The sequence below is a fragment of the Felis catus genome, chromosome D4 (assembly GCF_018350175.1).
Source record: "Felis catus isolate Fca126 chromosome D4, F.catus_Fca126_mat1.0, whole genome shotgun sequence".
Lineage (NCBI taxonomy): Eukaryota > Metazoa > Chordata > Mammalia > Carnivora > Felidae > Felis > Felis catus.
Genome location: NC_058380.1, coordinates 43,370,496 through 43,397,612, shown reverse-complemented (window position 1 = coordinate 43,397,612; position 27,117 = coordinate 43,370,496). Strand labels below are relative to the sequence as shown.

The 27,117-nt window shown below is 37.9% G+C and overlaps 1 protein-coding gene across 8 annotated transcripts in view; it reads right to left on the bottom strand.

Annotated features, from left to right (window-relative positions):
• ADAMTSL1 (ADAMTS like 1) overlaps positions 1 to 27,117 on the bottom strand; it is an 883,534-nt gene that overhangs the window by 290,850 nt on the left and 565,567 nt on the right. For all 8 annotated transcript variants that reach the window (XM_045043887.1, XM_045043888.1, XM_045043889.1 and 5 more), the window contains one exon: positions 671 to 907. In XM_045043887.1, coding sequence (XP_044899822.1) covers positions 671 to 907 — 237 coding nt within the window. The remainder of the gene's footprint in view (positions 1 to 670; positions 908 to 27,117) is intronic.

The window sequence follows — 27,117 nt, the reverse complement described above, 5'->3', positions numbered from 1 at the left end:
CCCTCTTCTTACTAACCCCCACTCAGTTGATAAATTGACACGAGAAATCAAACTTCTTTGTTATCCCTATTTTAAAGACTTGCCTGGATGAAATTTGACCCAGCTCACACTGTCAAAGCCTTTCATTAGTTTGCATGCACTTTCAAAAAATTACAGTTATAATAATGAAGAAATAAGTTTGCCTAGAGTTTACTTGGAGATTTTAGAGTTAATCTTACCCAAGTAATTCCAAAGCTCTAAGTAGATGAAAATTGATGCCTCCAAACACACACACACAAACACACACACACACACACACACACACACACACACACACACACACACCACATGAACATACAAATACGTTTCAGGGACAACCAAAGTAGAGGTAATTTCAGAGTCTAATACAAAAGTCACACACACATCCAAGAGCTTTTAGCCTTTCATATTCAGCTGAGACTCAAAGCAAGGGGAAAAAAAAACATCCAATGCCAGCTCTCTTTTCGTTGACACAAACACAACATTTGTAGTTTTAACTGAAATTAAACCTCAATTTTCAAATCTGCCATCCTTTATAAACTCTAGAAAAGGTAACATTGAATGATTGAGATAGCAGGACCATACAGAAGGTATTTACACAGAGATGCTAAAACTTTCTGGAAAAATAGAATGGGAAGAAGCCAGCACTTACTTGGCATAAACCACTGATGCACATATCCAAAGATTCTGTGTAGCAACGAGTCCCATCTAAGACTTTAGGTGCAAGTTCAACAACCAGGGTTGTTCCTTTGGCCTGGCATTTGAGTGAACAGGGGTTGTCTGGGTCATTAGACACAGGAAGCCATTCATAAAACTGGCCATGGTGCTTGACATCATTGTGAGCGGAGCATTGCTGAGCTCGGAAATCGCCTGCTTCTGGTGGGCAGTCCTGGAGAGGAAAGGCAGGAGGGACACAAATAGGTTATGAGGGCAGCCCAAACAGAAAACTGGAGAAGCCATGTGGTCTGTCAAAGTCTTAGAAAACAAAGCAAATGTCCTGGTTGTTCCCGATGGACACTCTTATTTCATCTGAGAGTCATGATTGTTTGGCCCTGGAAATGTAAAGATCTGAGCAAGTAATCACCTTGAAATAGTTTTGGATTAAAGCTAAATGGGAAAGTAATCAGCTTGAGGTAGATCTGATTGATATTCGTTGAGAAATAGTCACCTCGACATATATTTTCTGAAAGATGTTGCTTGGTCCATGGATCCCTCCACAATGTAATACTATTTCAATTTCCCTGTAACTTAAGTAAAACTTACTGAAGTCAGTGGGTTAGTTGAAACACATGTCTGTTGCTTTCAGTTCTAATAATGAAAGCTATGGCAATACTATAGCAACTCCCTGCACAAAATTGTAATAATTTCATTTGAAAATTTTTGTGGGATTGTTTGTGAGTTTTTCTAAAATGTAGGGTGCACAGTATCTAGAATTAAATATGGGGAACAAAAAAGAGAAAAGACCGTTGATGCCTGAATTTCCTTAGCTTAAGGCAACACGGCAGAGTGGAAAGGTATGGGCTTCTTGGACGCGAGCACGGCTGTGATACAGTGGGTCTCTCTGAGTCCAGGTTTCCTTTTGTTTAGAACAGAAGCAATAATACTCAGCTCTCAAAGTCACTGTGAGAATTTCATGGGCTTATGTCAGCCAAATACTGGCACATGGAAGACTGTACATGGTAGCTATTACTATGATTATTCAGTGAAGTTGCTGAAGAGAAAAAGCTGGAGAATTATGAGATCCTCTGAATTTGAATTTTAAATCACATTGGCAGAGAACAATGGAAAATAAGAATATTTTAAACGTATACTTTATAAAGGGCATTTTAAAATTAAAACTATAACTCACGATGCTTACTCTCTAAAACACGATACCCTTTAGCAAAAGGAAACAAGATTCAACCTTAAAAAGGCAAGTATCACCTGTTCCTCGGAAAGGCTTTCAGATAGATTTATTTTATTCCACATGCATTCTGATTAGGATTTACTATGGAAGATTATAGAATATCCATTTGTTGAAAGGACTTTACTATAATTTTTAAAATCTCAATTAGGGGTTTGCATGGAGCCTTTAGGAGGTCCTAGTTCCTACGTGATCATTTCTGAGGGTTCTTCTTATACAAGGGTTCCTTCTCCTTAAAGAAGCATTGTGAGAATAGCATTACTCTATTTTATAAAATGGAATTCCTGATTCTTTTTTCAAACTTTAGTGGTACTATTAAGTAGCATATAAGGTTTTAATATTTGGGGAAGTATAAATTCTTTCCGGGCAAGATGGTATATAAACAATTAAATGTTTATTTAAGATGAACATAAAATAGCTTAAAATACAATATAAAATCTCAAAGGTACTTTACTGATAGTATCAGATATGCTCTTGGAGTGAAGAAAACATAGTATGAAAGGAAAAATAATTTATATAACACAGGTATAGATACATGAGTACCCAACAAGGCTTAAGGGATTTCAAATATTGTCTGAGAAAAAGTATAATTAAAATTCATTACTTATTATTACTAATATTCTTTTAGAGAGAAAGAATGAGAGAGAGACAGAGCATGCATGTGTGAGCGGGGGAGGAGACAGAGAATCTGGAAGAGGCTCCATGCACAGCTCGGAGCCCCTCACAAACTTGATCTCAAGACCGTGAGATCATGACCCAAGCAGAAATCAAGCGTCTGATGCTTAACCGACTGAGTCACCCAGGCACCCCAAAATTCATTACTTATCAATTTCATACATGAAAGGCTATAGTTTAAAACCTTTTAAAGGTCTATGAATTAATCAGTAAGCATGTGTTATACTTTGTTGTGATATTTGGTTGTTCGTCATGAGAAATAAAACAAAAACCACACATTGCAAAACTATACTACGAATCACACAACAGGTAAATTGTAGGATGTTAACACAACGTATCTGAACCTACATGCTTTAATGCTAGCTCCTTTCAGTCTCTGCTTAGACCTCACTCACTTCTGTCCTGACATAATCCTATGGCTGAACACTGCCCCCCAATCTACACATCCTTTTCCTAAATTTCCCCCATTTGAGACACAACAGAGATTGTAAGTAAAACCTACTCTCTACAGTCAACAAGTTTCCCTGGCTGCCACTGCATGGGAGCTTCCACAGCAGTACTGATAGTTTAATTAATAATGTTTAAATAGTGTTTTCAGTTGCATACTACCTATTATCTCAAGAGTCACTTGCTTTCTCAGTGGTACAAAAGAAATATTGAAGCGGACTCAAGAAAGCAGAACACTGAGGAAATTGTTTAGAACGGTCCCCAACCCCTCTCGTAATTTTTACCTCCTTTTTCTAGAAATAAAAGTGAATCAGCTGTAAGGGAATTACAGGGTCAAGCTGAATCACCTCTGCATGAAAGTAATAAGGGTAATATATAATTAAGAGACCTCTTAGTATGAACCAGATATAATTTTCTGCATTTATCCAATTCCAAGAAAAGTGTCAGTTATGTTTTTAAATTGATGTTACATAGTCTTAGTACAGACCTAAAACTCTCTTCTATTCAACAAACTGTGTTGAGTCTTCCCATCTTTACTAAAATAAATAAGACTCCAAGGCATTCAAAGTTAAAATAAGTAAAAAGGTAAAGTATTAACACTTTTTTTTTCTGTGACAAAACAGGTCTTTTTTTCTGTGACAAAAACAGGAAACACAGAGAGCCCATGAGCACATATGTTCCTGTTTGCAATTCACCTGCTTCAAATAGCTCCGAGAGTAACCTGTTACAGGTTTCATGAACTTTCATAATGGGAGAAAGGTCTCTAAAAATAATAATGCTTGTGAATACCTTTACTCACTTTTATCATTACTATCTTTTATTCAACCCATATTTTTGCAGGGGTGGGAAAATATATTTTGCTAAATTGAGAATGCACTTAAAACCCAGAATTCAGAGTTGGAAACTGAACTTGAACCTTTTTAATGTTTCAGTTTATTTGTACTTGGCAAAATGCAACTTCCTGTTTTAAGAAAAAGGACTTAAGAGGACTTATAAAACAGGTTCAGAAAGCTTCTTGGACATCAAATAGCTCTTACAAAATAACATTTTGATGATTTAAGTGTAAATGAATCAGAAACATATGAATCAAATTTCCCTTGAAATACACATGTTTAAAAATTAAGGGAAGAAGGATTTGGCAAAAGCTTCTTTGTTGAACCCAAAACATCTCAAGCATAGTTCAAGACCCTCACTGAACCCCTGATACATCTGGGATCACCCAGCTGCAGAGTGGAAACTCAAGCAGTCATCATAGTCTCTTGTCCCACCAGTATGATCATAATAATTACAACAGAACAGCTCTCATTTATACAGAGATTCACCATGCACAAAAGGTTTTTAGTTTTTAATTATAATTTAGTCCATGAGACTACTATCTTTTCTAACCTTCCTAAAAGTAAGATTTAGAAACCGATGCCTTAATAGCTTTGAAAAGTATTTAACGTCTTATCCTGGGCATCATCTGTGAAATATCAGCTTCTGGAGAGATGCTTTATGACATGATATGTCATCAGTTCTGCCCATGAGATGTGGTTTTCCTTGGGTTATACTGAATGTTGAATGTACTGGATATACACTATGTGATTTTGGTTCTCATAAAAGCTTAGGAGTAGGAATCATGAGTTTTCAATGGAGATAATTAAAAGAAGAAAACAAATGAATTCAAATATAAAATATATATTCCATATATTTATATGTATGAATCGAACCTGGATCATAGGTACTAATGATGAAACAATTAAAATTATTGAAAAGTCTAGTGGCTATTTGAACTAAACACATCCTCCACCAAGAACCTGGCCAAAAACATGGTGTCGAAGGATGCACCCGATTAAAGATCCTCAACTTCCAGCCTCTCATATGTCTCCAGAAACACCATCAAGTAGAAATGGAGCAAGAATGAGCAATCTAACACTTTCCCTGGCCTTCTGTCTCTTTCTAACTGCAATATGCCTGTGGATTAACAACTCTGTGTCAGGTTACTGAGTTAGGATTTCCTCACTCTGAAAAACTATATTTTATTTAAATAGTCAGATGATCCCATGAATTTACTGTATTTAGCCATTAATACAATATAATAGGTTTTCTCTCCAATTTTTAAGCACTCAATCTGAACAGTAACAGAATTTTCTTTTTTAAAAGCACAGAAATAAAATCTGACCTTTTATTTGCTTCCATTATAATTCATAAAGTCCGTGGAGTTCTGCCATATATGAATCCAATTCAAAACACTTTCTGGTTAATCAACTAGCCAGTGGGAAAGATAAGATGGATCCCAGATGTCCCCTGATGATGATAGGTGGATCAGATTACATGGTGGGATAAAAGAGAGTTAGGCTTTCCAGAGTTTACTCACTGGGTGAAATGTAAAAGATGATATCTCAGCAGCTAAGGTGGCAGGATCTGAAGGGCTTTAAAATGGTTTTGAAAAAATATACAGAAAATAGATTTAGGGTCAGGAGAAGCATTACTTTTTCTTTATTTTCTTTCTTAAAGAAGACATTTTTCTTTCCAGAGGGACATCTCTCTGCTTTGACTCTGTCATTCAGTGGTTGGCCTTTTCTGCTAATTTTATATATATATGCCATATTCTCATTCCATGGCTTTATTTACAGAGTCACTATTAATACCTGACAGTATCAAGAAAACACTGGAAATTGTATTTAGGTGGCCCTATGAACTGTAGTAATGGAAGACATCTATGCTTCCCACTGCCTTTCCCTACCTTGCAACTGTTCTGGATCTTCCACCTCCCCTTCATCCTGCCCTAACCCCTCACTCTTCATAAAAGCTACTATGCAAGAAAACAAAATCAAAATTGCTTCATCAGGCATTTAATCTATTTCCCAGCAATTCTGGATTGCTACTTTATGATAAACACATATACAGAAATTTATCACCTACTTGATGACTTTAGAAAGTCTTCTTAGTTCTACGTTTTACCCTCAAAATATTAGGAAACCTCAATGTACTGGTGGTAAAACAGGAAAAGACCACAGGTTTCCTTCATAATAAATGAATGGAGGCTCTGGAAAGTGTACCCCTCTAAAGCTCTCAGATCTCTTAGCACATGTAAGTAGATGGCAGGCTGCCTCTTTTAGGTATTGTTGTTGACATTCCTTGGCTTTCTGCTTCTTTTATTCAAAGAAAGATGAAACCACTAAATAGTAAATACCCACTGATACCACCCAATTTAATATGATATTTTGTTCTCAGAAACATAACCAGTGTTTCAATCTCTATTTCCAACTCAGACCCCTCTCCCGGACTTCAGACTTTTATATACAAATGCTCCTTTACCATCTGGATATCTGAGAGATCACAAACTCCCCAAGTCCAAACCTGGACCCCTGATGATTTCCCCCTCCCCAAATCTGTTCCCTCTGCAGTCTCACCTTCCCAGTCCCCATCAACTCCATCTTTTTCAGGCAGTGGTTCTCAAACTCAAGAATACATCAATGTCACCTAGAGGGCTTATGAAAAATACCAGATTGCCGAGGCCTCACCCTCCAGAGTTTCTGATTCAGTAGATGTGGGGTGGAGTCCAAGACTGCATTTCTAGCAAGTTCCTTGATGATTCTGTTGTTGCTAGTTTGGTGACCACACTTTACGAACCACTGTGCCTTAGATCATCCTTGACTTCCACACCCAATCCATTGGGAAAGGTTGGTTTTATATGCACAGTATGCAGAATCTGACCACAATCTAGTCCAAACCACCATCATGTCACCTGTATTCTTGCCATAGTCTCCTAACTGATCATCTGTCTTCTGCCCCTGCTCTCCTAGAGACTTTTGTTAATGCAGCAGCCAAAATGAGCTTATTAAAGCATAAAGCAAACTGTGTAAACTTTCTGCTACAGCTTTAAAGTGGCCCCTCGTGACATTCAGATAAAAGCCAAAATCCATATCTCAGATAGAGGTAAAGATCTGGCCCCATCACCTCCTATTGTCTTCTTTACTCACTTGGCTCCAGCCAAGAGATTCCCAGATCTCTCTTGGACACTACAGGAATGTTCTTACCTTAGGACACATAACTTATCTATTTCCTCTGCCTAGAATTTTCTTTGCTCCGATTCCAAGTGGCTAATTATCTCACCTTCATCAAGTTTTTGCTCAAATATCACCTTCTCAAATAGACCTACCCTGAGTACTCTCTGTAAAATTGCAACAACCACTCCCAATACTGATTCCTCTTTATGCTCTCAACTTTTCCTTTTTCCCCGTCACACTTTATCACCTTCAAGTACCCCATATAATTTACTTTCTTATACTCATTTTTAATTGCCTGTCTCCTTTCACTAAAGTATAAGTTCCAGAAGGGCAGGAATCTCTGGCTTTCTCTTATATACTAGTACTCAAATGTTCTTTGAAAGAATGAGTGACTAACATATTAAATAAATGAACCAGAGGTCCCATTTTTCACTGTAGAAACTCCAATTCTATTCTCTCAAATCTTGCAGGAAATCTAAATCTTGATAGTTTTTTCATGGGTGGGATATCTAATTTTTCTTTCTTTAAAATATAAATTTACAAGAATACTTGCACATTTCAGACACAAAGAAAAGCGAGTAGGGATTCTTGCCTGCTTAGGCAGAATAGGCAGATTGATATTTCCTCCTCCACATAAACAAATTTAACAGGGTAATATTAAGAAACATAAAACGTGCTGAAATTATTTATTATTCAATAAATAGCCAGACATTTGTAAATTTTATATAACACTCCATGTTATGTGCATGCACTATAAAGTGCTAATGCTAAGGTATCGAGCTCTATCCCAAAAATTTTGGCCACCTGCTTATAGTAACATCAACATCATCATCAAAAGCATTTATTTGTAAAAGACTGTTAGCTGCTATGTAAAATGAAATTAAACAGACATCCCTGCCCTGTCTAGACAGTCTGTATGGAGACGATTCTATTATATTTCAAGAACATAATATTTAAATCTCTAACACATCATTGTGCGTGCAAAGAACAGAAAATGGGATCAATTCTGGAGGGTGGCGCTATAGAAGGTAGAGGCCATTCTCGGCTCATTCTTCCTCTTTTTTGAAAATGCCAGCAGACTTTCTTGGGACACTGTATTTTCATATATGCAAGATATATTTAAGAGTCCTTGTTTTTGTTCTCTTTTTCCCTAGTGTAAAAGATCTGCAGATTTCCATTATTCTTCTTCCAAACTGTCAACACTTTTGGAAAATAAATATTTAAGGGAAATTAAGTGCCCACAAAAATTAATCATTAACCATTTTAATGCCTTACTATGGATCAGGTTTATTCTCAATAAAATAACATCTTTACAGATTTGTGTCCCTGTAATGGACATGGAACTCTCAGTTTATTCAAGCTTTGGGTGTGCCCCACTCTGTGCCTACAAAGGGAACACTGGTCACAGGTATATCAAACAGCTCCAAACCATTCCTGTGTGTTATTCAAGTCCAGACATAAGAGATTCAAAATGTATGAGATAATAAATCACTAACCGCACCCTGCTTACTCGATTAGCGCTCGTTATCTGAAAAACAAATGCTTTGCCTGGCTAGTTTTTAACGACTCCAGGCATCTGAGAGTTGATCTAAGTAAAAACATTTAAAACATTTAGTTTTAGAAGTTCAGTTTTTGGGTTTTTTTTTTTTTTTCCTCTGGGTAGCTTTTATTTCAGTGCTTTTATTTTTTCTCCTTTGAACAATGCAGACTCTTGGAATCCAATTCCCCAGAGGTATTTGTAGGACTGGTTGTAGTTTGTCATGTTAGACTCTTAAATTCTCTCAATTTTGAAAATATTCATTCCTTGAGGCCTTTTATTATTTTTAGTCCCTTTCTTTGAATTAGCTCCAATTTAGCAGTATCTTTTCTTAAATCAGCATTTCTGCCTTTTTACTATTTTTTTACAGTCTAAAAGAAATGTTCTCCCCCACCCCTGCCAAATTAGCATATTTGAAGTGGTAATTTGTAATTTTTTTTGGAACGTGGCATACAATCTCATTTTATAAGCACACAATTACATAGCTTTTTGTTGTTGCTGCTGTTGTTTTCGGGCTGCGTTTACCAAAATATTTGTGGCGGAGGGTCAGATCAGAGGAAAGACTAGTACAAGGGGAACATGTTACCAGGTAAATACTTAAACTGTTACTATTGCTTGGGCCTGTTGCGTAACAATTTCACTATGTTTCTATTGATTGGGAAAAGGTAATAAAGCTTGACACGTTTCAAAGGAGCAAATATGAAGACTGAAATTGTCGCCTGGAACACGTGGTGCTTACGCCAGTCACTTGAAAGAAAAATGGAAAAAGACAACGTCTAGAGCAATTTGCAGATAAGTACCAGGTTAGACAATCAAGACCCCAGCATTCTGTCTTCACCTTCTCTCCTTCCCCATCTACACCAAACCACCCGATGCTGCCTGCAAGCATCACTTCATTTTCGCTGTCACCAGATCCTGACAGCTGTCTGTTTTTCTGGCACTGTATCTAATCAATGCTCCTTTTTGGAGGCAGGTAACACAGGACTGTGAATGACTTGAAATACCTGTGGACACTCTTTGGGTAAAGGACCTAGAAGTTGTTTGCTATCTTTTCCCAGTCCCCTTTCTAAGTCTCCTCCCTTTTTCCCTTTCTTTTATTCCTAAGGGCCTAGGACCTGCATGTGTCACTGATCATATCTCTGCCTTCTCTCTCATCCCAGACCTCCTTTGCACCCTGCCCAAGAGGACAGGTCTATCACTGCTCCTTTAATGCTTGTCTGTCCAGCTTCCAATTGTAGCCGTCAATTGGACTGTTGGGTGCCATTTTCTGAGCACAGTGAAACGAGTCAGCTCCTAAACAAAAGGGAAAGGTCTATCCCTCCCTAGGGTCTCAAGATTTACCCTGGTCAAAGGTGGCTGGCCCTGTCACATGATAGCTTTGTGGGCAAATGGGACACAAATGGGTGAATACAAGTAAACTGTGAAAATCAGTATGGGCACATGGGAAGCACTCAATAAATGTATAGTATTGCTATTATTCCAATGCCAGAGAGGGAGGAGTTATTCGTGAGTTACATAGCTCCAGGGGGCTTCAGAGGGACCTGACTGTGCTTTTTTCATCCAGTTTTGCCTTCCCCATTGCTTTGCTGCCTCTAGAACTACTTTATTTAGTTGTTTAAACATCATTTTAATTAAAGTGACTTATATGAATGTCTTAACATATGAATCTAATCAAACAATATCATGTGCCAAATTTACTGGGTTATAAGTTTAATGGATGACAACGCTCAACTTTGTTCCTATGTGCTCATACTTCTTAGTTTGTTGATCTTGGACCATGGACATATTTTAAGAAACCAAAAAGGAATTATAGAAATATATTTTCTGACCCCTAAACCCCAGTGTTTTCAGGTTGTCCTCTGAAACTTAAAGCATGGCCTTTGAGCACCAGCCTCATCCAGAAAGCATGTTGCTCCAAAGTTGATTTTCCTGTTCTCTTCCTATAACACTTCCATTTCCTTGAGTGGGCAGCAGTAGGTAAAAGTAAAGAGGGATGCAAAAAGCTTCAATTTATCTAGAGTAAGGTTTGATGAATAATAATGCTTTCTACTTAATCACTCCCAATAGCTGTTAATTACGTATGTTCAAAAAAGAGACACTTGCCAAATACCAGGCTATGGGGAAAGTCAGTTATACATGACTTTGTGATGCTTACAATTTAAGGGGGAGGATAAGTACCAAGGCCATGTATCAAGCTCATAGGATGACAGGAAGAGGGGCAGGCAGTTCAAAATTAGAGGATAGCTCTTGGACAGAGGTGACCTCCCTTCCTGTTTTGTTTCCCTTTAAGCCTGAACCTGGACAAGACAGAGAAGAAAAGGGCCGTGGAACTGCCTCCTCTCCCTGCACACTGTCAGTATTACTTAGAACTGTTTCAGTCTGTTTCCCTGTTCTGTGTGGTGGCTTCCGTATTCACCTGGCTGACTCCTTAAAGCTTAGGTATCACTTCCTGGTGATTTTCTCCGACAGTTCCCTATCCTCAGCCTGTGTTGGGGCAACTCTCTCCAAGATGCCATGGCACCCGTACTTACCTTCATCCTTGGATTTACCACCCTGTGTTGTATTCTTGGTTTACTCAGGGCCTACTGAAAGCCTTGCACAAAATTAATGAGAAATAATTATCTGTCAAGGATTGGGTTAAGAGACTTCTGTATGCAACAACATGTACAACTAGATACTTTGAGGAAGCTTCCCACCACAGAACACCTAAAAATACTACAATTTGCAAAAATAAAATTAAAAAAATAAAAGTTAAATGGACAGCTGAGTTGGCAAGGAGTTTTCCTCAGAGACAAAAGCAATGAGGAAGCATGAATCCAGAGAGGAAATTGACGGATATCCTAAAGGGATCTGCTGGTTTCCTGGTGGTTTTTAGCTTTCCATTTTAATACCCTGTAAGAGCATGGGACAAGGGGTAACGTCTATGGACTGCAAGTTGTGGAAGAGGATCAAGATTCCCTCCTAATGCCAAGACCCTAAGACAAAACTCTCGAGAAAGAGTAAACTAGGAAAAGGAAAAAAAAAAAAAAAACACTCAGTTTATGCAAAAGGCTAATCTATGGAGATAGTAAAAAGATTAGTGGTTTCTGGGTTATGAAGAAGGGAATGATGAATAGATAGATCACAGGGATTTTTAACGCACTGTAACTTCTCTGCATGATACTACAACAGTAGACGTATGAAATTATACATTTGTCTAAACCCATAGAACGTGCGACACCAAAAGTGAATCATAATGCTAACTATGGACTTTGGGTGATTATATGTAAACAGGTGATTGGAATAAATGCACCACTTGGAGGGAGGGGGGTTGATAGTTGGGAAGGCTGTGCTTGTGAGCAGAGGCACATGGGAAATCTCTGCACGTTTTGCTTAATTTTGCTGTGAACCTAAAACTGCTATGAACAACAAAGTTTATTTAAAAAGATAAAATGGACTTTTAAACACAGAGAACAAATTGAGAGTTGCTGGAGGGGTTGTGGTTGGGAGGATAGGCTAAATAACTAAGGGGCATTAGGGAGGACACTTGTTTGGATGAGCACTGGGTCATCCACTGGGTTGTACATAGGGGCTGAATCACTGGAATCTACTCCTGAAATCATTATTGCACTATATGCTAACTAACTTGGATGTAAAGTAAAAAAAATAAATAAATAAAAAGTAAAGTGGTCTTGACTAGTGCTGATCACCACCCCCTCCCAGTGTCATCTTCCTGAAAAGCAAACGTAAGTTCTCCCAGAAAGTACACATTAATCCAGCCTACAAGTCATGCTGTCTTAAATTCCAACAATCATGTAAGCATACAGGAACATCACAAAACATATGAGGAAACAAAATGGCATGAAAAAGAGACAGCAGACATAAGAAAACAAAGAATTCATATAGTAAAATTATCAGACACAAAATGCAAAATAAAATATAATGTGCTTAAGGAAAATTCTTAAAAAGAATGTTAAAAAGGAATGTAGGCAAATGAAAAATATAAAAGATCATTAGAGACTTAATAGATGGAACAAAAAGCATATTAGACAATGGAAGAAAGAGTTGAAGACATTCTAGAAAATATAGCATAGAAAGACAAAGATATAGAAAACATGAGAAAATCATTTTCTAAGAATTTTCCAGAAATAATTAAAAATACAATCTCAAGTCAGAAAGTCAAATGAAAATCATACAGAATAAATAAATGATCTGCTCCTACACCAATCATAGGTAACTGCAGAATGCCAGTGATAAAGATAAAACCATAAAAGAAGTAAGAGAAAAGACAAAGGAAGAACAATTAAAATGACAGCTGGCTTTTCAACAGCAACAATGGGAATTAGAAGTCAATGTACACATCTTCAAAGTGTTAACAGAAGATAAGTATTTTCACAGGAAAAGTAATATTTAAGACAACTAAATAACAGATATTTTACACAAACAACAAGGAAGCCAAGAGCACTTATTTCCACTGAACCCTCACTAAAAGAACTTCTAAGGGATGTACTCCAGACAGGAAAAAAAAAAAATGAGCCTTAAAGATCCAGGATTTAAGAAAGAATAGGGATCAAAGAAAATGGAATATTTCAAATACATCTAAATAAACATTGACTATATAAAGTATCTGATCTGTTGGGTTAATAAAGATGAGCTGACTATATCAAGCACTGGGCTATATAAAATATCTTACCTGTGGGGTTAATAAAAACAGCCCAAACACTCAACAAGAGAGGCATATAAGTTTGAAGAAGGGTAATTAGAGTTAAAATGTTCTATTAAGACCTGAATTGTTTGATACACAGGTATAGATACTACTTAACCTTAGCCTTTCAGTATGCATATAAAATTCAGAGTAACCACTAAAAGAATAGCAATAGATGTTTAACTTTAAAACCAGTAGAAGGAGAACTATAACAACAATAACAAAAGGTCTCAAAAGTTCAAAGAAGGCAAAAAGGAAAAAAAGAAATACTGAAGTAAAAAATAGACATCCCAAAATCAGTTGGTAGAAATAATTCCAGTTTTATCAGTAATCATAGTAAAATGCAAATGGAGTAAAGAAAGCAAAGATGACCAGATTACAATTTAAAAAAATGTTGACATTATGGGGCGCTTGGGTGGCTCAGTCGGTTAGGCATCTGACTTCAGCTCAGGTCATGATCTCTCGGTTCGAGGGTTTGAGCCCCATGTAGGGCTCTGTGTTGACAGCTCAGAGCCTGGAGCCTGCTTTAGATTCTGTGTCTCCCTCTCTCTCTGCCCCTCCTCTACTCATGCTCTGTCTCTCTCTCAAAAATAAGTAAACGTTAAAAAAAATTTTTTTTCATGTTGACATTAGGTATTCACAAAATTGAAGATAGAGAAACATTGAAAGTAAAAGAATAGAAAAAAATGTAGGAGATAAATCTAACATAATGAAAGATAGAGAAGCCATAATATCAGAGAAAGAGGTTTTAAGGCAAAAAGCATTAGTACTAATAAATATGGTCATGACATTATGAATAAAGTTTAAATTCCCCAGGAAGATAAAACCAATTTAAAATGCATATCTGTCTAATAAGATATGTTTGAAATAGTCCTAACAGACCACAAGGTGAAATTGGCCAATTAACCACTAAAGTAGAATATTTAAAAAATCCTTCTCTCAAGCAGGCATTGAAGTAAGAGATTTGAAAAGCACATTTAAAATGCTTGATATACTCATATATAGAAACTTATACCTTCAGATCAGAAAATAACTGTTCTCTCCAAGAACACATGGATATTATGCCATAAGGCAAATCTCAACAAACTTCAAAGAAATGGAGTAAAAACAATCATTTTTAACAAAATTACCATAGAATGATTAGAGATCAATAAAGAGATTTTTAAAAAGCACCATATATTTGGAAGTTAGTAGATGGTAAATAATTTTCAAATTTCCATTATTTTTGCTTCAAGTTATAAATACCTAGAACTTAATAATGAAATTCCCTTTACCATACTGTGGGAAACAACCAAAGCAGTATTTAGTTGAATAGTTATATGGGAAACAAGAAAGTCTGAAACTTATTACATTGAGCATCACACCTAAGGAGTTAGGAAAAGTACAATAAAATAAATCCAAAGGAAGCAGATGAAATACAAATGATACAAGTGCAAATAAAACAAAGATCGAGGAAACAGAAAATACAGAAACCATAGACTCAACAAAACCAAAGATTGGTTACCTAAAAAGACTAATAAAAAAATAAACTTCTGAAAATTTTATTAAATGATAAGATGAAGAAAAAAGGATTTCAACCACTATTAGAAATGCAAAAAGGGAGACAGTTGCAGGTACACCTAGAGTTAAAAAGATAGTAACAGAAAAGCATGACCAGCTTTATGCCAATAAATTTGAAAATTTTGTCTTAGGAAAAAATCATTCAAGAGGAAAAAATATTCAAGAAGAAACAGAAATAACAACAATAAAAATACAGGTTTACAAAGTATTTACTATGGACCAAGTATTATCCTATGTAGGTTACATATATCAACTCATTTAGTCCGCATGACAATCCTATGTCCCATTTTACAGCTGAGAGGACTGAGGTACCATGAGGTTAAATGACTGTTACACAGTTAATAACTCAATGTTGAGACTGAACATAGACAGTGTGGCCCCAAAGTTCACTCTTTTAACTACTATGCTCCACTTCATCTTAAAGATGTTCAATCAGTAATTAATAATCTTCCCACAAAGAAAAAAATCTTGCTCGCACCTTTACAAAGTTTACTAGACATGAAAGGAACAATCATAATCTAAAATAAATTCTTCCAAAGACTAGAAAAAGAGATAACACTTCCTAATTCATTTTATCAAAACCAGATAAAGATTGCATATGAGAGAAAATTACTCATAAACATACATGCAGAAAACCTAAACAAAATATTGGCAAATTCAAACCAGACGTGCGCAAAAAATATAATATATGTGACTAAGTTGGGTATATTCCAGCAGTTCACCCACAAGATTAGACAAAAGTTAAAGTTATATAATATCAAGCATTGGCAAGGATATGGAACCCAGAGAACCTATATAATTCTTGTGGGGATGAGAATTGAAACAGTCATTGTAGAAAACTTTGGCATTACTTTGTCAAGTTTGAACCACCACTGTCTTATTTTGTATTTTCTTCTTACTATGGCTTTTCTTTACTACCTTTTTCTTTCTTCTCTAACTTCTATTAAGTTGGCAAGATTCTCTTTATTTTCTAGTATTTCTTGTGCTAGTTTGGAACTTATAGATTGCACTTCTGATTCTTTTAATGGATATTTAAAATTTTTTAATAATCAACTTAAATTTTGTAAAAAAAATCTAACTTTATTTTTATCCTCTTCTCAAATACAACAAAGATCTTAATACATACTAAACACTGAAATGCTGTTAATACAAAAACATGAAATAAAAACAAAGTTGTGCTCACCAGTTAGATTTACCCACTGCATTCAGTTTCTATTGCTACCTTAACAAATTGCCATAAACTTAGATGTTTAAAACACAAATTGATTATCTCACAGTTCTGTAAGATACAAGTCCAAGTATGGCTGACGGGGTCCCTGGCTTAGAGTTTCTTTCTCAAGGCCAAAAGGAAGGTATTGGAAAGGCTAAGTTCCTTTTTGGCGTCAAGAGACGAATCCACTTCCAAGTTCATTGGGGTTTTGGCCAAATTCAGTTCTTTGGGGTTGTAAGACAGAAGTCCCTCTTTCCTTGCTAGTTGTCAGCTAGAGGTTGACATGCTCTTAGAGGTCTCTCTCTGGTCCTTGACCATGGCCCCCCTCCATTTCAGAGCCAGGAATAGTGCATGAAAACCTTCTTGGGCTGACAGTCTCTCTGACTTCGTCATATCTTTTCTGCCTCCAGCTGTGGAAAGTTCTTTGCTTTTAAAGCATCACATGATTACATTAGGCCCACCTGGATAATTTAGGCTACTCTTTGTGTCTTAAGGTCTGTACCCTTAATTACTTTGGCAAATTCCTTTTGCCATGTACATAATACATATTCACAAGTTACAAAGATTAGGGCATGGGTATATCTGGGGGACCATTCTGCCTACCACCTTGACTATAGCTGTCAGGATAGGTTAGGGGATTCTGAAAATGCAAACAATCTCTAAAATCCATTCAGCTTAATGCAGCAAAGATTTATTTCATACTCACAGAATCTCTGACTCTCTTTAGCAGCTGTTATCTGTGGGGGTAACTCAGTGACTCAAACTGAAATAGAATGTACTATCTAATAGAACCGTGCTTCTCAAATTTTAATATATAGACGAATGATCTGAGAATCGTGTTACAATGAAGATTCTGATTCTGCAGATCTGGAATGGAACCTGAGATTCTCCAGTTCTCACATAAGCCCAGTTGACGTTGATGCTGCTGATCTCCAAACCACTCTTTGAGAAGCAAAGACCTCCTTGGCACCAACACAAGGGAAGAGAGAGCATGGACACTATTCAAACTGACCCTTTATTGCTTCTTCCTGAAAATAATGTGCATCATTTCAACTCACATTTCAGTGGCCCAAGCTACTCATACATATGGTCTTGTCTAATTTCAAGGGGTTAGAAAAGTTCAATACTCCCATATGCTCATTAGGAAAGGAGAACCAGGAATATTAGTCACGAAACGTATATGCACATACACACACACTCTCACACCCCTCTGGCCTCATCGTTGTTTTCTTGGATACCCAGCTTTCCTACAGTCCACTGTTTTCTTTCTGAAATTCATCCTGTAATAATTATTTTAGTGAAAATCCGTGGGTAGTGAACTCTCTCGTCTTTGTACATCAGAACACATTTTGGTTTCTGCCTATATTCTTGATTGATAGTTTGAGGGTCCCAAATTCTACACTGACCCTTATTTTCCATTAGCACTTTGAAGATATTAACTCATTATCTTCTGGACTCTATGTGATGGAGAAGTTTCTGCCATTAGTCTAAGTTTCATTCCTTTGTGGGTGATCTGTTTTTTCTCTGATAGCTTTTCATATTTTCCCTTTTTCTTTAATGTCAGATTATCCTTCTGATGTTGGATCATGATGTGTGCATATGTATTTTATTTTTTCTCTTCAGCACTTATGTTGCAATTCTAGTCTGAGGACGCTGGTCCTTTTTCCTTTCTGGAATATTCTAAATGTCATTTCCCCAATTCTCATTTTTGGAAGATCCTATTACATGTATGTAGAGAGTGAGCATTTTATTTGTTCTGTATCTCTTAAGGGCTCTGTCATATCAGGTATATGGAATTTTGAGCTGTATTTTCAGAAAATTTCTTTTTTTTAAGTTTATTTATTTATTTTGAGACAGATAGAGAGAACAAATGGGGGGGCAGAGAGAGAGGGAGAAAGAATCCTAAGCAGGCTCCAACATGGGGCTCAATCTCACAAACTGTGAGATCATGACCTGAGCAGAAATCAAGAGTCAGATGCTTAACCAACTGAGCCACCCAAGTGCCCTGTAAATTTGTAACTGTGATCTTCAAATTCACTAGCTCTCTCTTTGGGTCCAGTATGGAATTTATCTCATTTAAGGAGATTTTTATTTCAATTACAATATTCTTTTATTTAAACTTCTAATAGTTTATTATCTTTATTCATCAATATATTATTTCATTTTTGCCTGGTTCCCCCTCTCATTTACTGTTTATTTTCAACAGTTATTTTTTCCCAATGTGTTTCTTTTATTTAAAATTATTTTTTATATTTTATTTATTTTTGAGAGAGAGAGAGAGAGAGACAGCACGAGCAGGGGAGGGACAAAGACAGGGTGAGACACAAAATCCAAAGACAGGCTCCAGGCTCTGAGCTAGCTGTCAGCACACAGTCCCACGCGGGGCTCAAACTCACCAACCTTGAGATCATGACCTGAGCCGAAGTCAGACGCTTAACCAACTGAGCCACCCAGGCGCCCCCCATTGTGTTTCTGTTAAACACATACAGTCGGGGCACCTGGGTGGCTCAGTCAGTTAAGCATCGGGCTCTTGGTTGCTGCTCAGGTCATGATCTCATGGTTTGTGGGATCGAGTCCCGCATCAGGTCCCTTGCTGACAGTGTAGAGCCTGCCTAGGATTTTCTCTCTCTCTCTGTCTCTCTGTCCTCACCTCCCTTGTGCTCTCTCTCTTTCTCAAAATAAATAAATAAACATAAAAAAATGCCAATTCCCTTCATTCATGGTGATTATTTTCTGCCAAGTCACCATAAACACTGCAAGAGAAAATACTATCTATCATCGCTCACAGTTCCAATGAGTCTCTGGTCATACTTTGGCCAACCAACCAATACATAATCTTGTTTTATATGTGTTTCTGTCTAAAGATACCTCATTTAATATCTATTGATTCATTAGCATTGAACCTACAGCCAAGAGCATTATAATTCATGGCTGAATGAAGCTTATGTAACACGCATCTTCTCCATAAGGCACATCACAACCTTCTTGTGCTTAGAAACACCAGGCAGCATTTTAGCACTACGTTTGAGGGCCGTTTTAAAAATCACCATTAAAAATCGCAAAAATCTGAAAAACTTGGACTACATAGGTTGTGAATAGGAACTTGTTTATAGTATGAGAGCTGAAACAAGAAGGCACCACCTCAGCTGGGAATGTGCTGGCTGGACAACTGAAGTTTTTTGCCACCCTGCACATATCTGCAAATGACCAGGGATACTTTCTAGAGAAATGGTGAATTCATAATTATTGGATTCCACAAATAATGAGGATTGCCTGTATCAATTTTAATGTCTTTATCAAACAGTTTCATTTGCCAAATTTTATTTGGAGTGAATATTAATTTTGTTGACTTTTGGTATAGTTCTATAATGTTTTGAGATTATTGTTTGTAGACGTAGTGTTAAATTTTTTGAATGTTTATTTATTTTTGAGAGAGAAAGAAAGAGCAGGGGAGGAGCAGAGAGAGAGGGAGACACAGAATCTGAAGCAGGCTCCAGGCTCTGAGCTGTCAGCACAGAGCCCGACATGGGGCTCGAACTCACAAACCACGAGATCGTGACCTGAGCTGAAGTTGGACACTTAACTGACTGAGCCACCCAGGAGCCCCAAATAGACTTATTTTTAATGGAAAGATTTTGCTTTTCCTTTGTGTCTCTTTGTCCTCATCTGCTCTAATAGTTTTGTGATTATCTCCACGTGCTTCACCCAGCCCCCAGTTCAGAATCAGATTGCTATGCTGGAATTTTGTTTTTGTGTTTAAAAACATTTTTTTAAGTTTTATTTATTTATTTATTTATTTATTTATTTATTTAGAGAGCGCATGAGCAGGGGAGGGGCAGAGAAAGAGGGAGAGAGAGAATCCCAAGCAGAATCTGCGCTGTCAGCATGGAGCCCAACGTGGGGCTCAAACTCATGAACCATGAGATCATGACCTGAGCCGAAATCAAGAGCCAGACACTTAAATGATGGTGCCCCCCCAGTGCCCCTGGAATTGTGGGTTTGAATCCATAACAAGGAAATTGCCAATCTAGTCACCGAGCCCAAGTGTCATTTAGTAGGTTCAGTCCGTGATCTCCACCAGCCCCTCTAGACTCACTGTTTCAGATAAAGCTCTCATCCCAGGCAAACCATCATTAAAACCAAAGCAAACATCAGCTTCCATCCACACAAAGAGCCCCATCCAGGCTTCTGACATGAAGTTCTCCACCTGGAAGAAGTGCTCTTTCTCCTGTACAAGTAAATTTAGCTCTGGTTATCCCACAGGAATTGAGCTGGGGCTAATCTTTGCTTACTTCTAGTTATGGAGCTCAAAAGCCTGTGGCCATCAGCACTGATCACCATCTTGCCTATATGCTCCATTTTTGGTGCATGGATGTTTTAATCTTGCTATTGAACTTGGCTATGTCATTGGTTTCAACATTTTATAATTTGCCCAACATTGCTGCTTGTTTGGAAACAGGGAAGAACAGATTGATCAGAAATTCTCTTAGCAATCTCCTTACACTTTTCCTTCACAACTTCTCTTACTCTGCATGAGATTGTGGCTATCTGGAGTTTTGTCTTTTCTTCTTGACTCCAATTTCAAAACATTTGGGAGTACTGTCTTATACAAATCTTTTTGTTGTCATTTGTTCCCAGCACAATGCCTTGCACAGTCAATAACTATCTGTTGAATTAAAGTATACATCAGTTTATGAGACACTCTCCTGGCAATTAGCCTTGTACACAAATTTATGTCAGATGGATAATTTTCTTCCCTAGAAATAATTAGACAGAAACTAGAAGACCTCTTAGGAGGGATATTATAAAGCAGGGGTTTTCATACTCTTATTTTGTTGCAGTACTCTTTTCCCTCAAAAGAATCTTATGCAGGATGCTAATCAATAAAACAGGTAAAGGCAGAGCTGTTCTGGATGCCACAGGGGTGACAGTCATAGCAACTTGACTGCTCAGCCTTCATCACCCAGCAACGAGGTCAAGGTGGCCCCACAGAGAGTTGTCTAAAAATTGTTTTCCAAACTCCCATCCTATAGGGATTGAGAGGTTTGTCCAAGTTGCTTCTAGGATCTATAACAATTCAAAGTAAATAATTCCTAGCAGTATTTTAAAGGAAGAAAAAGAAACATTAAAAAGTAATAAATTACACTTTTTGGGGCGCCTGGGTGGCGCAGTCGGTTAAGCGTCCGACTTCAGCCAGGTCACGATCTCGCGGTCCGTGAGTTCGAGCCCCGCGTCGGGCTCTGGGCTGACGGCTCAGAGCCTGGAGCCTGTTTCCGATTCTGTGTCTCCCTCTCTCTCTGCCCCTCCCCCGTTCATGCTCTGTCTCTCTCTGTCCCAAAAATAAATAAACGTTGAAAAAAAAAATTAAAAAAAAAAAGTAATAAATTACACTCTTTGAAATGTAGTGCTATATCATTTAAAATCTTCTGTTGGGGGAGGGGAGGAGTCTTCATAATGAATATACTGCTTGGGAAGAGGAGACCCGTACATTATAGGATATTGGTGTTGAATGAGCTCTGAAGCACATTTGCTTGGTGAAGATTCAAAGGCACAAAAATACCACATAATGCCTCCTTACCCTTCCTTCTGTGATGACCATATTCCACTCAAGATTCTGAACAGAATTTGAAGCCTAAGCTAAATATGCTCTAAGAGCCATGCATAGCTTTGCTCGTCATAAGATTGTAAAGAAAAAATACAGCCAAACGTTCAAGACACCCTCTTTAAATTTGATAATCTCCTCTGAAAAGGAAGAGAATGTTCAAAATCAAAGAAAAACATACGAAGAAAAGATTCCCGGAAGTACAATACAGTATGAAAGTGGATTAATTAAATAATGGCCTTAGCTCAGAAAGCTCAGCACAAAGGTCTGTGAGTGATCCCTCAGAGGAAAAAGCATAAGAATTTCTGTTGCCTGAGTTTCAACACATCTTGGCGGTAATTGGAAGATCTGATGCTGCTTATCGTTTCTAGTCTCACGGAGAGCGGCTGAGCATAGACAAGTATTTGCATGTTAGCAACCTATGCATGGCGGCTTGTTTCGTTTCATTCCACAAGGCACTGTGCCAAGGGAAGAACTACGGTAGTAATTTCTTTCAAAGTCACTGTCAAATCTCTGCTTCAAGCTTCTATCTGGGTCACCAGAGGCCAGCATACATTTTGTGTAATTCCGAAACTAGGACTTGAGAGAGTAGGCTTGAGAAGTATTGACTCAGGAAATTTATATTCTCTGGACAGGAGGAGAAGCTCAAAGGAGAGGCAATTGGGGATGTTTTCAGCAAGGATACTTGGATTTGCCTTTTCTGCTGTATTTGATTTGCACACTTAAAATTCTCAGCAGTTCGTATACTTGTAGCCTTGAAGAATTAAAATTGCTACAGTAAACTTATTTGAACATCTCTTTTCCTAAACCATATCGCATATGTTGTAAAATTCCTTATGCCTTAATCTCTTTGTGTCTTAGTTTTGTTATTTGCTACATGAGTTAGTCTAGGTCATTGATGCACCCTCTTCAGTCATGCTGAGATGGGCATGGGTTTTGGCATCATACAAACCTAGCAGCACCACTAAATAAAGTATTTCATCTCTTTCAATATCCAGATTTCTTTATTTGTAAAATCAGGGTAATACTTCTCAAGGTGATTGTGAGAACTGAATTAGTCACTAGCACTAGGCCTGGCACCTGGCAGATACCCCAAACAAACTAGTTTCTTTTAATTCAAATCTTCTATAAATCTATTGCTTTGTCAGGATCCCTTTGAGGTATATGATCAGTGTACTAGTCATTTTTGACAAAGATTGCAGCACATATATACCATTACCCGTGGCCAGAGAACTAGCTGGGAGAGGGACTCATACCATTTTTCTAGTCTGATAAATCCCAACACTCTAGGAAATGATAGATAACTCTTTAATTCCCTTTATCAGGCGAATCAGTGAAGGGTTTATCTTCCCTTCAAAACTCTATCAAGCCAATACTGTAGCATTAATAACAAAACACACACCTGCAAAAGGTCTAGCTGAACTTTTTCCTCAGAGAGTTTCAATATGGCAAATGATCATGATGATAATGAAGTAAACAAATTCTGGGTTGACCAAGTTCATGCTAACAGCCGTAAGAAAGCAGTCGTTTGACACTTAGCTATAAATCCACAGGAAAAGAACATAGCTGTTGTGTGAGGCACTTATTTCTTATCAGAAAGCATCACATGTGTGAACTAGAACGTGTGACTTTAGGGAGGCCAGCTCATATCACTCAAAGGCCACTTACAAGTATTGTCAATGCTTCCTCTGACAGTCTCCATGGGATGATGCTGGCTTAGAATAAACTAACTCTGACCAACTTCGGGGGCAAATCACCTATGGCTCTTAAATATACCAGAAGGATGCCAATAAGCAGAAATTAGTTGTAACAATTTATTAGCTTTTATATTTTACTCAACAGTTTGGAGTTCTTCATATTATGTTGAGTTAGGAACAAGGGCAAAATCATCCTTACCTGGGGAATGGAGTTCTTTTGGAAGACCATAACTTACTTATCTTTGTCATAAGAGGTGGCAGAAGGAACTAAAATTCATTGAGCATCTTCCATGTACCTACATTACTGATTCTGATCCTTGTAAAGAGTACAGTGAAGTGAACGTGGTGACTCTACGTCATGATTGAGGAAACTGAGGCTGTGAGAAGTCTGAAGAGCTTGTCCAACCACCAAGTGAGCAACAGCAGAGCCGGCCAGCCCATGTCTCTCTCCCTGGGGTCATGTTCATATGACGCTCCTCCCAGAGAGGAAAAAGTTGAGGCAGAGGATAAGAAACACATCAAGAGGACACATTAAGGAGAAAGGAAAAGTAGAGAGACTTCAGAGGGGTCCAATAAAGGCATGTCAGAAAAAGCATTAAAAAGAAAAGAAATGTGTGCAGCAGTCAAAAGAAGGCCTAGGGGAGAAGAAAAGCAGAAGGGCCCAACCCACTGGGGAGGAAAAATCCAAAAAAAAAAATATTGGCTAGCTGCCTGGCAGCAAGCACTGCAGAGAAATCTATATCCACCAGACAGATCCACCAAATGAAGGAATCTGTGAATCATTAAAAAAATGTTTATTTCTTTATGCCACAAATGATAAAACAGTTAGTCATAAAATATGAGGGTTTTTTTTTCCCAGAGTAATTGCTGCAGATATTTTCAGCCATTTATCCTAAATGCTCAGTGTTTAACTATTGAAAGGGAAATGATGTGTTTTGAACCAAAATCAACCTCCAGTTATCCACATGACATGCTGTATACTTGCACTTAGAGATTAATTCATCTGCTGGATGGTCAAAGTTTAGTCAGCATTGGTGCTGACAGAGTTTGGACAGGGACTCTATCCTCAGAGAAACAATAAAAGTCACTTATCACTTCTTGCCCCCTAAAAATTATTTTCCTTTGTTACTAATTTCTGCATAAATAGAAAGGACTGTGGTCCGAGTCAAGAAAATCAAGATGCTCCTGGAAATGTGATCCCTAATGAACATCCTTTTGTTCCAGCAACAGTGTTTCTCAATGTTGAAAGGGACACACACACACACACACACACACACACACACAGCCCTACAAGTAGTTAAGTCGCCATTCTACATTCATTCTATCTTTGCGGTAAGTTAGACTCGTTAGGGGGGATATTGATTGGTCCCCCGGGTTATGTTCCTGAGAACATATAGCAGTTCCAACTAAACATTTGTTTGTTCAAAGAACAGCCAAGCTTCACTGCTGCCAGAGACCTAACTGTCCAGCCTACGGGCATTACATAGAAAGTCTGTTTTCCTATATGTCATCCAAAGGAAGAAGAATTGTAAATCTGCAGTTCTGCCAGAGATGAGGGCTAATATTCTTGTTCTAGAATACCTGGAATCTGTTTACTTGGACAAATAATCAAGAAAAGTTCCTTATGATGTCACACAGTAAGGCCGAACTTCAGGAATTTAAAGTGATCTAATTTTTACTTTTATAAATAGTGTATTCTCCTGGAAAGAGTACTTCGCCACAGAAAGGGGGAGTTGAGGAAAGGAACTAAAGCAGGGCAGAGCCAACATTACTGACTTGGGTACCATGCTGACTGCTTTTTAGATATTTCCCCATGTAATCCTCAGAAAAACTCCGTGAGGTATTTTTTTCAGTGTTTCGACAACAAAATATATATTCAATGATTTTCGAAATATTTTACCCCAACCTCATTTTCTTTTTTATATTTTTAAATTTATGCCAGTTATAGAAGAATATACATCCCGTAACACATCTAACTTACTATGGAAGTATACAGAACAAAAAAGGAAAGCCCTTAAGTTACTCAAAATCTCTCTCTGCATTACATAATAATTGTGATCAGCGATATACCACACCCCAGACATACCTCAGTCTGTTTTTTTAATTATTTTATTTTATTTTATTTTATTTTATTTTATTTTATTTATTTATTTTTTAAAAAACAATTGTTAATTAGAATCCTTTACTTATTTGTTTTAAAATGTTTATTTATGGGGCGCCTGGGTGGCGCAGTCGGTTAAGCGTCCGACTTCAGCCAGGTCACGATCTCGCGGTCCGTGAGTTCGAGCCCCGCGTCAGGCTCTGGGCTGATGGCTCAGAGCCTGGAGCCTGTTTCCGATTCTGTGTCTCCCTCTCTCTCTGCCCCTCCCCCGTTCATGCTCTGTCTCTCTCTGTCCCAAAAAAATAAACGTTGAAAAAAAAATTTTAAATGTTTATTTATTTTTGAAAGACATTGAGAGCACAAGTGGAGAAGGTGCAGAGAGAGAGGGAGACAGAGGATCCAAAGCAGGCTCTGCGCTGAGAGCAGACCTCCTGATGCGGGGCTTGAGATCATGACCTGAGCCAAAGTCGGACACCGAACCGATTGAGCCACCCAGGCGCTCTCAGTTTGGGGTTTTTTTTAAAAATTGACTGAGATCATATTAAAGATACTACTCTACACTTGTTTCTTTCACACTCAAAATGTCTTGGAAAAACTTTACAGGTTTGTGCTTACAGATCCGACTTACTCTTTTACATAACTGTTTAGTGCTCTGTGGTGTGGACACATCACAGTTTATTTAACCAGCCCCCCTCCATTTGTTTCCAATTTTAAACTACCATAAACATTGCATTAACAAACATTCTTTGGATGTATATAAGAAGGGTATTTTAACAGGTAAGAAAACAGAGATTACCCAACTTTGTTCAAAAGCACCTAACTACTAAGCTGCAGTGCCAGGACTCTGAGAAGCCTATGTTCTTTCTGCTCTATGTTACTATTTTGAGTCCTTTGTGTCCATGGGATTGAAAAATGAAGTGTGTCCTTTAAATCACTCACCCCTCCTCCTAGCCACACATCCTGATGGACTCTCAGAGACTGTCATTACAAGACTAACAGGTAAGGATAGGAGAAGCTGGCCCCCATTTTGTTACATTAACTTACGGATGAAATCCTAATAAAGTTACTTGGAAGAGACATGTGTTATCAGAGTTTAAGATGAGAGTGCTCTCTCTCTCTCTCAAGGAAGATACAGCACAAGGAAAATTCCTGCTTTTCAGTTGGATGGGTCATTAAGGAGGGAATCGGGATTGAATGCAGCAGGAAGCACATTTCTTAGGTCCAGTGCTATAGAGTCTAGTCAGCCTTGGGCAGAGCCACTCTGGATACCCAGCGTGCCCTCTGGAAGCCCCCTGTAGTAGGGGGAGGATTCTGAACATTTATTAAGAAGAAACCAACATTCTTTCCCTCAGAACTTCTTTTTCAGTTAAGAAACTTGTTCTTGAGGTTAAGAAAACCCTCTGCTGCCTTTCATATACTTCAGTCTGAGACTGGCTCTGGGTCTGGGAGAAGAGAAATGCACAGAAGGGGGTGATTAGAGCAACCCGTCTGTCAGCCTTCTGGTCCTTTTGCAAACAATGCCTGTCACCCTTACTGAGAGGCTAGGAGTGCCCCTTACAGAATAACATTTAGGAGTAAGTTCAGACTCCTCAGAACAGATAAGTACCTCCTTCCCTGCACCATACCGCATACCATACTTCATAAAATGACCTACCAGGACCTCAAAGAAGCTGGGCTAGTTCATGCCTCTC